Genomic DNA, 10,513 nt, shown 5'->3' with positions numbered 1-10,513 from the left:
GAATTGGCAATGGCATAGTTAAATGCAGTCTAGTCACATGTTTAAACAGGATTTATCCATATAGAGATTTCAGGCCAGGTACAGACATTACACTTTTATTAGTAGAAATAATTGGAAACAGGTCTACACTCACAATGGAACAGAAGTTCGGTGCACAGACAGACTAATTTAAAAATGGCAGAATCCATGGGTGAATGTGCATTCTGTTTTCTACTGATCTAAAACTATGCTGCTTACAGAAAACTGTACAAGTTAGAGTGATTCTGCCTTGGGCTTTCTGAATGTCTGTATCTTGTCTCAGTGTCTGAATCACACAGTGTAGTTAGACTTCAATATAGCCCCCAATTCAGGAAAGTAGTTGTGCACATGGTCAATGGTTTTCCTAAATTGATGACTGTATAAAACCTATACAGTGTACAGGAGTTCAATAAGTGATAGTAAACAGGATTAGATAGACTTGGAAGATTTAAAAGCAGTTTTAAGGGAACATTCAACTTGTGAGATATGAGCCAAAGTAAGATCCTCTTGGACTGCACATGGGGTATTAACCACCAAAGGATTTGATTAGATAATTAAATTCTACTGTATTTGGGGAATGAACAGCTTGCAGTGAAATACAGTTAGAGGATTCCTCCTCTTTTCTTTCTATTTTAAGTGCTTTTTGAGTGCTTCAAAACTATGAAATAACCATATTTTTACCCACTGTGGGCCACATTAGTGTGCAATCATTTTGAACATTTTTGTACCCTACCTGGATTTCATCACTGGTCAGCCAAGAAGTTTTTGGTACAACTCCTTCAGATGGAACACAGGTACCTTCTCCAGTTTCCACATTGTAATAATAATCATATATATCATTCATTACTTGTTTGATCCATGGGCTTTCATTAATATCTAAAAAGCAGTAGGGATTACTGTTAATACATAAAATCAGAACACTATGACAGTTTCTCCCCTTCCCGACCCCTTTCTCCACAAAAAAAAAAGCTTTCCATGATTACTCATGTATGAAAGTCAACACAAGTCAATTTTAGGGACTATTTGTAAAAATATCCTGTTGTGTTAACACTGATCAAGTCTTCTGCGGCAGGACACTCAGTAGCCTAAAATGCAGCATACAGCATGACCTAGATACTTTGTGAACTCCCCTGCAAACACATAGGTTTGCAAAGTGCCTGTGGGTGTACAGAGAACCACCAGGTATGGCTTCAATTTCAGTTGCAAAAGGGTGGAGAACCACCAGGTATGGCTTCAATTTCAGTGGCAGAAGGGGGACATTTTTCCAAACAAGGGAAAGCTGATGAGCTCCACCTAAATCAGAGAAGCTCTTTGAAACAAAAGCCACAGTAAACAGCTAAGTGAATCATGTTTAATTCAGCAATGTGCTACAAATTAAGCAGCCTACAAACCACTCAGCTATGAATGCTCCAGGTTCTACCTATTAGGACTGACTGACCACCAGCTGCTACCAATATGTAAAGTACTGTGCTATTTAACTCTACCCAGATCCCGGCAGCCACCAGTCTATCCCAAGACCTTCATTGTTACTAATGTGAATAGAGCCAAGACAAGCATTAGAAAAAAAGATGAGTTTTTTTTTTGCAGTATCTGCTACAGGCTGGGCCTTGTTAACTATGGGTGCACATTACAGACTTGCCATATTCATGTTATTACCCAGATCACCACTATCAGCTTTTGGGAAACAAAAACAAGTCTGTATCTTAAATGTCTTGGGTAAGTTTCCTCATGGATAAAAGGCTCCAAGGTAAACCTGATAAGAAAGCTTCCCAAACCCTCAATTCTTGCTATATGCAGAAGCTACTTCTTTATACTGGGGAAAAGGCTTTTTATTAATATGTTAAATATGAGGTACTAGACACTGTAAACCGGAACTGCTGTATTTAAAAAAGTTTCAGCTTATTGGGTTATCCAGAACCAGCTGACAATTTTACACAGGAAAGTCCTGTTCAAAGAAAAGGGGGCCAGATTCTGGCTCCAGCTGCACCATGTGAAATTGCTCTTGCATTGCTAAAGGCCCTAAAAGGGGTATAACAGCTCTGGGGAACTTTCCAAATGCAGAAAGAGCAAAGGGCCAACAAATACAGCCAAAGCCTCCCCATTGTAGTGGTTAGTGTAGGGCAGTGGGAAAGAATGGCTGTGAGGTTCTGCACTGTGGTGCAGTAAGTTACTCAAACCCACTTCAGCCCCCAGGAAGCTTCAGACACAACTATCCCTCCCTTCCACATGGGCAAGGCAGAGCAAAGAATTCAGAACCATACATTTTATAACCAAATGATGAATACACACTGTGATGAATTTACTCAATGTAGTCAAGCTCTAAAGGAGTTAAGTGAAAACAAACAAACAAACAAACAAAATGGGGAGCTAGATACCTCTTGAATAATCCAATGGAAAAAGAAAAAATCCCAGGTTCCCCAGTAACACTGTGGCTTAGTTTACGTTTTTCACAAGGCCTTCATCCCCCCTACAGATATGGGTTCCCCCATTCAAAGGATTTTCATTTTTACCTTTTTTGGTTTTTAAATTTTTGGCTTCCAAAAGTTTCTGGTAATAGGCTTCAGCACACTCTGGAACAACTCTTAAGCCATATTTAGGAGATTGCAATAGAGCTAGGAGAGGCTCTGAATCGCCTTTTTCCAAACACTTGTTAATCACTGAAGTTCCAAGAGCCACTAAACAAAATTACATTGAAAATTAAGAACATTATATACGTGCACATCTTTCAACTATCTAGAGAATGTGCTTCCCCACTAGAATGTTTAGAAGCTACATACACACATGCATAATGCAATACCACCCTCCACGCTTCAATGTTATAACAGTATTCCTTTACAGAAAAATTCAGGCTTAGGCCAAGCAGAAGACAAACCAACTTATGGTCATATCCCGGCATACTATCAAATTTCCTAGGCTATGAGGAGAGTGGAATAAGCCACTGAAACAGTCTCCCACAGCTTGTTTGTTACACACTTCAGTGTATGGAAGGTATATTACAAAACCCCCCAAAACAACTCTGCACATGAGCAGAAAGTTTAATGCAGAAGCAATTTCCACTGCTTCTCTTGTACATATTTCTACCTCTACCCCCGCAGGATCTGTCCCTTAGGTTTTACAAAAGTCTTCGCAAACTGGTATCAGACTTAAACGTGAATATGGGAAAGAACCCCTCTCCAAAACGTTGCCAGGTTAGAAACATTAAATCTGCAAACAAGATGACGGTCTGCTTTTATGATCAGACTAAGTATATAGGGGTGCACTGATAGAGTTTTGCAGCTGATACCGATAGCCGATTTTTAAAGGAGGCATATCAATGGATGTCGATCTGATTTCCGACACCCAGCCCCGCAGCATGGAGAACTACCTCCAGCTGGTAAGTCTGGGTGGTGGAAGTGGATGGGGGGGAGAGGGGGGAAGGGGGGCAGATCAAGGCCCCAGCGGTGAGGGAGGGTGTGGGGCTGGGGCAAGCACTGCCCAACCGGGGCAGGGTAGACATGGCATGGTTGACAAGGGGGCTAGGGGGAGGAGGGCAGCTCCTGCCGTTGTGCACCACTTAGCCAGGAGCCACTGGTCCTGTAACTCACCTGGCACTCACCTGCTTGTCCAGAGACTCCCGCCACTTCCAAGAGGGTAGGGACAGCGTGAGTCCCCAGATCTGCGCGGGGCAGGACAGACCAGGGCTGGGCCAAACTCTTCCTGGCAGGGTGGGGCTGCGCTGGGAAGGGGCTATGGTGAGTTTGTGGATGTGGCCCCCTCTGTAGCCTCTTCCCAATGTAGCCCTAACCTGCCGGGAAGAGCTTGGCGCAGCCCCAGCCCCAGTCTGTCCCACGCAGATCTGGGGGCACATGCCCCTCAATGCCCTCTAGGACAAGTGGTGGGAGCCGCTGGATGAGCAGGCAAGTGGCTCTCTGCTGAGCAATGCGTAGCAACAGGAACCCCCCCCACCCCCCACATGAGCCACAGCTCCGTGCCATGCCCGCCCAGCTCCAGCCCCTCCCTTACTGCGGGGGCCTTGATCTGCTCCCCCCAGCTGCTTCCCTCCCCACTCCCCTTGCACCACACTAGACTTACCAGCTGGAGGTAGCTCCGCACGCTGCCAGGCTGTGCTCCTTGCCGCCTGTGCACATGCACGGGCCATTTATTGGCCAAATTAAATTGGTCTGATATGGGCGATTTCTGATATAGTAAATTTTCTTTAAATCGGTGCTGATCCGATATTGGACCAACGTATTGGTGCAGCTCTAAAAGCTTACATCCTGCTCCAGATATTAGAAACAGAATGAGAGAGCCTGCCTCTTCACCACATCTGTTATTTATCCAGGCTTAAAAGAAATTGAACTCTGCACTGTACCCACGCTCTTGTGATGCACTGAAGACGACTGCAATAACCAGTGCATGGCATTAGAGTATCAGCAGCACCAGCCTGCTGTAGCTAGCACTGATGCAGCTACTACTGACTTCTGGACTATGGAAGTGTCAGCCCTGCTTATACATCTATCTGAGCATCTTTCTAGTCACCAGTATTAGCATACCAGTGCTCATCATAATCTTTCTCCTTTTCTGGGCCCCCCCGGGGTGGGGGGGGGGAAGGAGTCATTTCCCCTCCCTCTAGCATCCGGCAGAGGGGACAAGAGGGGACTTATCTTGCCACTCGGTGGCAGTGGCCAGATCCCATTGCAGTGCCCTGGGAGTCGAGGGGGGAATAACTCCTCTCCCTGCCCCCCACAAAGGGCCCTGCCAGCGGCATCTGGCCCTGCCCCCACCTGGCCGTTGGAGCAACAAGAGGGGAGTGACTGAGACGGGACAGCACCCTTGTCACAGTTTCCTGCACTGCAATCTCCTTCCCAGTGGGGTATGGGCTGTGCTGCAAGGCAGGAAAAGATGCTATGGACTGTGGCACTGGGGGGCCTTGGAAGGCCCTGGCCCCTCTAGGCCCTGGTACTGCTGCGTGCAGTCCACTGCAGCTCTGCCCACCCTGCAGTGCAGCACCCCGCTGGGAAGGGGCTCGCACTTCCCAACACTATGATAGGGAGAGGCAGGGCCGGAGGTTATTCCCCTTCCCTCCAGCATTTGGCAGAGGTGACAGGAGGGGGCTTTTTCTGCTGCTTGGCACTGGCAGTCAGGGCAGGCAGACCTGGCTGTGGTCCCCAGGAGGCAGTGGGAGCAGAAGGGAGAATAACCCTCCTCCCTGCCCCCTCTGCCTCAGTGACCATGGTGGCCTGTGGGTGCAGCAGCGAGGGAGAAGTGTTTGGCAGACCTGGCTTGGGTCCCTGCCATGGGACAGCGAGGAGGGAATTAAACCCCTCTGGCCATTTCAGCCCCAGCTGGCCATGCCTCCCCCCTGCACAGCTTCTCTGCAGCTAAGGGCTGCTCTAGCGCCTCCCAGGGCCTGGCCCAAGCAACTGCAGGCATGTGCTCATAGTTTCTCAGCACAGACATTCTCTTTGGACTGTTACAAACTAACCTTTGGACTGGTTTAAACTAACCTGCACAGGTTGAATCAATTCAGGCTCCAGCTTTTTGAATGTCTGTCCCTTGCCAAAAGGCCTACTTTGCTAGTGGACCCAGAGCCCCCATAATTTTTGGAATTAGTCAACCACTGGAGCCACCAAAATTTTTTGGCGAAGCTCCCTCAAGACCTTCCCACTCAGAGCTACAGAATCAGATGGCTCATACTGCAGTCAGTGAAGAAATGAAGTTGAGGGGAAAACATCCAGTCCTAAAAGAGCCAGGGATTATTTTTGCCACATTTCACTATTCTATGTATACATCTAAGGTGTTGTTTAAAATTTTTTACCCATCTCTGGTGAAGACTTTTATTTAAATTAGTCAGCAAAAATGCAGAAGGAGAGTAACAGGTTCCAATACAAAATTACTCCATATTAGTCAACCAAATGAGAGAGGTGCATTGACTTTGTGTATGTTTGTGTGTTCAAACAATTCCAAATTTAGGATTAACTAGTCCCAAATTTGACACACAGGAAAATAAAATCTTACACAAATTGTAGTCAACTGATTTAGAATTAGAAATACTATGACATGAACCTGAAACTTGTTTATAATGCAAATTACACTTGAGCTTTTCATAACAGGCAGAAAATGGTTTTTGAGAGATACCTTGGCAGCAAAAGCATGATTAAGTATATAAGAGTACTAGTATTTTACTTTAGATACATATTCATTCATAATAAATATTCCTTGGCTACACTGAGCCAGGAAAAGTAAGTTCTATATACAGTACTTATTAACCACAAAAGCACAAAATAAGTTACGTCTTTGTATGAAATAAAACATCACAACAATTAAGCAAAAAAATATTAACTAGACGTTCAAAACTTAAAAAGTTTTTTGTAAAACTCAAAAGCCACTTAAAAACATCATCCAGCCTAAAAAAAGTACTTTGATGTTGATAAAGAGTGATCAGAGATATTTCAAAAGAACTTTGGCACATTTGGCATTTTCCTTTTTTAAATATGTAGATGTACAGAAGCTCCTTCGAGACATTAACAGAGATGCATAGCTCATGAAAAATGCTGTGTTAAAAACTGATGCAATGGTTTCTAGTCAAATTTTTATTCTACTATGAACTATTTAGTGTTTTTTTATTTAGAATTCTTTTATAGTTTGCTTACATAAATCGCTTTTAGAATTGCTTATGCTTAGTGAAAACTTCCGGGAGAGAAGACAACATTAATAAATTGGTATGCACAGGCTATACAACCAGGACAGGTCCACCCTGACTTTTTCCAGACTGCTATTTTCATAGAATAAGGTCAGGTTCAATATGGACTGGAATACTTTTTGCTTCTACACAAAAAAATCGTTTTTCAGAGTACTATTAATCATTAAACGGCAAGCTTGTAAGTTGGGGGAAGTACTGACATTTACTGAGGAATAAGGATTGACTAACCAAAGTTGTGACCATGTAAGGAATTCTGGTCTTGCAACACAGATAAGGCATTATATACAAGACTTCTCTCAAGTTTTTATCATAACTGCTTAACTTTTCAACTACTCTGTAATTTCCTTTTCTCATCCCCTTGCATTTGTTTTCATGCTATATAAGAGACATTTTTATGACATTTCATCAGCTCTGTGAAAACAGTGGTGTTAGAAACCTGCAGTTTTATTATATTTAAGCAGTAAGAGATCACATCAACTAAGACATATCCATGATGTTCTGGACATATTTAACAGTAATCTGGCATTTGAATTTTATTTCCGTCACTTTCAACCATCCTGTAATAAAATATGGTTTTGGGTTTTTTTAACTAAATACATTTAAGAGAGCCATTAAATTAACCTGGCTACAATTCCACGTGAACATGAATCAAAATGAGAAATCCTTGCATTTGTTCAGGATAAAAAGTAGTCAGGTTTAATTCAGATTCAGGTTGTTGCTTACAGTTTTCTGCCTCTTCTATATTCTTATTACCATCATCGATTCCTTTTTGTATTTCATCTAGCCAGAGAACTGCTGATTCATCAGAGGTTTCCTGAAAAAGAAGGAGAAGTATTTGAATATAAAAAGTCAAATTCACTCCAAACACAACATTAAAGCTTTGAAAGAGAAAAACCTTTTGGAAACCTCAGGACACAGAGGCTGCTCACAGATGTTAATGTTTTGTCTTCTGCCCCGCCCCCCACACCCCCAAACACACTTTACCAGAAGAAGCAACGTGTTACTTGCATAGACATTAGGTGCTAGAAGGGCCCTTGAGAGACCATCAATTCCAGCCCCCCTGCCACAGGTAGGAAGTCTGCTGGGGTCAAATTATCCCAGCAAAATAATCATCCAAATGTCTTTTGAAAGAGTCCACAGTAGGTGCTTGCACCACCTCTGGAGGGCATCTGTTCCAGACCCTGAACACTTGGACTGTAAAGAAGTTTTTTCCTTATGTCTAGTCAAAATCAGCCTTCAACCAACTCTGCAATATCTGTATAGATCAGGTCACTTCAGTGGGGCTTTTTGGCACTTTTGGCTAAAGCTGATTCAATCAGCTATTGCATAAAAGTGCCAAAAAAGCTCCACAAGTGCTCAATCTATACAGATGCTACAGAGCCAGATCCAGCTAAGGTGCTGCCTCTACTGAGCATGTGCTGGGCTCAGCACATGAGCTCTCGGAGTTTAAAGTGCTTTTTTTTACATCTGCAAGCAACTGAAGGCTACAAACAGATACTGCATTTGTCCTGGGGTAAACCATTTTATCCTGGAACAAGTTGCAGTCATTCAGACATTCTCCGCACAGATTCAGACATCCATGCCCACTGTCTTGGAATTAATCCTAAAGAGGTTTGCAGAACACAAAATGCCAGCAGTTTATCCCAGGACAACCATTCAGATGCATTTTGCTATCCCAAGATTGTTTCATTGAATCAATGGCAGAAAAGCAGCAATGCAGTCAGCCGTTTACTAAACCCAATTGTCATGTACATATAACCACTCTTCTAATGCTGGGATATTTTGGTCTAGGAACACACAGGTGCAACTTCTCCAGGGACAAATGCAACAGCTGTTCCTAGCCTAAAGCTAAATTTGACCACAGAAACCTAGACCTAAAGCCAAAAAGCAAAAATGTATTGTACACATTTGGTGAACTGTTTCTTTCAGTTCACCAAATGCATAACAGTTCTACTTAACATGTAAAAGAGCCTGGCACAGCCCCGGTCTCAGCCCACAGCAGCAGCCCACCCCACCTGCACAGATCTGGCCATGTCCAGGCGTGCCGTGGAATCTTGGAGGGGCGTGGCTACAGCCAGTGCCACCACCATGCTCCGGCCAGCCCACCACTGATACTCCCCCCCTGCCCACCTCAGCCACTTGCCAACAGACAACTCTGACACCACTTACTATAAAAAAGTAGAGGAAGATCCAATTCCCCTTTTCACCTTAAAACCACCATTAGATTTCCATCGGAAGTACAAGAAAAACTTCAGACCCTGATCCCTCTACTACTCAACCCAGGGACTTTACACCTGCTTCCTAAAATCCACAAACAAGGAAACCCCGGCAGACCTATCCTTTCAAACCATGGAACCCTAATGGAAGAAATATCAGGTTTCGCTGAATCCATCTTAAAACCGCTCGTCACCCAAAGACCGAGTTTCATCCCAGATGCAACAGACTTCCTGTGAAAACTCAAAAACACAGACCACCTTTCCCAGCAATACCCTCCTAGCCACCATGGATGTCATTAGCTTACACACCAACATCCCACACCAGGATGGCATCCAAGCCTGCCTCACATATCTACAAGAACAAGACTACAACTCAGAGTAGACTTCAGGATATCACTGAACTCATATACTTCACCCTCACACACAGCAACTTCAGTTTCAACAACCAACACTTCCTCCAGACCCTGGGCACAGCTATGGGCACCAAAGTAGCCCCACAATATGCCAACCTTTTTATGGCTCACCTAGAAGAATTCCTCAAGAACTGCACCATCAAACCCTTACTATACCTGAGATCCATAGATGACGTCTTCATCATTTGGACCGAAACCCTGCAGTCTCCAATTGATTTCCACCCAAAATTCAACAATCATCACCTCTTCATCAGACTATCACTTGAATACTCTAATACCAGCATTTCCTTTTAAAACACCATGATCAATATCCAAAATTGTAAAATTCAAACCACCATATATAAGAAACCCACAGGCTGTACACAGAACCAGCAATCACCCTAAACACACCAAGAAAGCTGTAATTTTCCAATACTACCGAACCTGCACTGACAATACCTATGATCGTCACTCACAAATCTCAAAAGGGCCTTCAACCAATAAGAACACTCCTCCAGAGCAACAGATTGCACTTTTGAAAGAGCAACCTGGATACCCCGTGAAGATTTGCTGCAGTACTCTTAAAAGGAGAGTTTTAAAGAGTTGGGAGCCCAGGAAGGGTGGCTGTGCCTTAAGCAAATGATCCTTCAGACACAGAGGGAGACGATCCTGATGCGGGGAAAAAGGGGGAAAGGGGCCAAGAGGCTTCCTTGGCTGACCAGAGAAATCCAGAGCAATCTACAGGCTAAAAGGGGGGCATATAATAAGTGGAAACGGGGAGAGATTACTAAGAGGAGTATACCTCCTCTACTCGTGCTTGTAGGGAGGCAGTTAGACAGGCCAAAGCTACCATTGAGCTGAGGATGGCATCCCAAGTTAAGGATAACAAAAAATTATTCTTTAGATATATAGGGAGTAAAAGGAAGGCCCGGGGTGGAATAGGACCTCTACTAAATGGGCATAAGCAACTGGTGACGGACAGGGGGGACAAGGCTGAACTCCTCAATGAATTACTTGCCTCAGTGTTCCTAAGCGAGGGGCAAGACAAGTCTCTCACTGGAATTGTAGAGAGGCAGGAGCAAGGCACCAGACTGCCATGAGTAGACCCTGAGATGGTGCAGAGTCACTTGGAAGAACTGGATGCCTTTAAGTCAGCAGGCCCGGATGAGCTCCATCCGAGGGTACTGAAGGCACTGGCTGATGTC

At 44.2% G+C, this 10,513-nt stretch overlaps 1 protein-coding gene across 4 annotated transcripts in view; it reads right to left on the bottom strand.

Moving 5' to 3' along the window:
- The window catches only part of IQGAP2 (IQ motif containing GTPase activating protein 2), a 175,576-nt gene that overhangs the window by 39,181 nt on the left and 125,882 nt on the right, over positions 1–10,513 (bottom strand). For all 4 annotated transcript variants that reach the window (XM_014521523.2, XM_014521525.2, XM_014521524.2 and 1 more), the window contains 3 exons: positions 7,424–7,514; positions 2,529–2,693; positions 752–894 (listed from right to left, as the gene is read on the bottom strand). In XM_014521523.2, coding sequence (XP_014377009.1) covers positions 752–894; positions 2,529–2,693; positions 7,424–7,514 — 399 coding nt within the window. The remainder of the gene's footprint in view (positions 1–751; positions 895–2,528; positions 2,694–7,423; positions 7,515–10,513) is intronic.

The sequence above is a fragment of the Alligator sinensis genome, unplaced genomic scaffold, assembly GCF_000455745.1.
Source record: "Alligator sinensis unplaced genomic scaffold, ASM45574v1 scaffold159_1, whole genome shotgun sequence".
Classification (NCBI taxonomy): Eukaryota; Metazoa; Chordata; order Crocodylia; family Alligatoridae; genus Alligator; species Alligator sinensis.
Note: the sequence above shows the minus strand (reverse complement) of the source record. Positions and strands in the feature narration are given on the sequence as shown.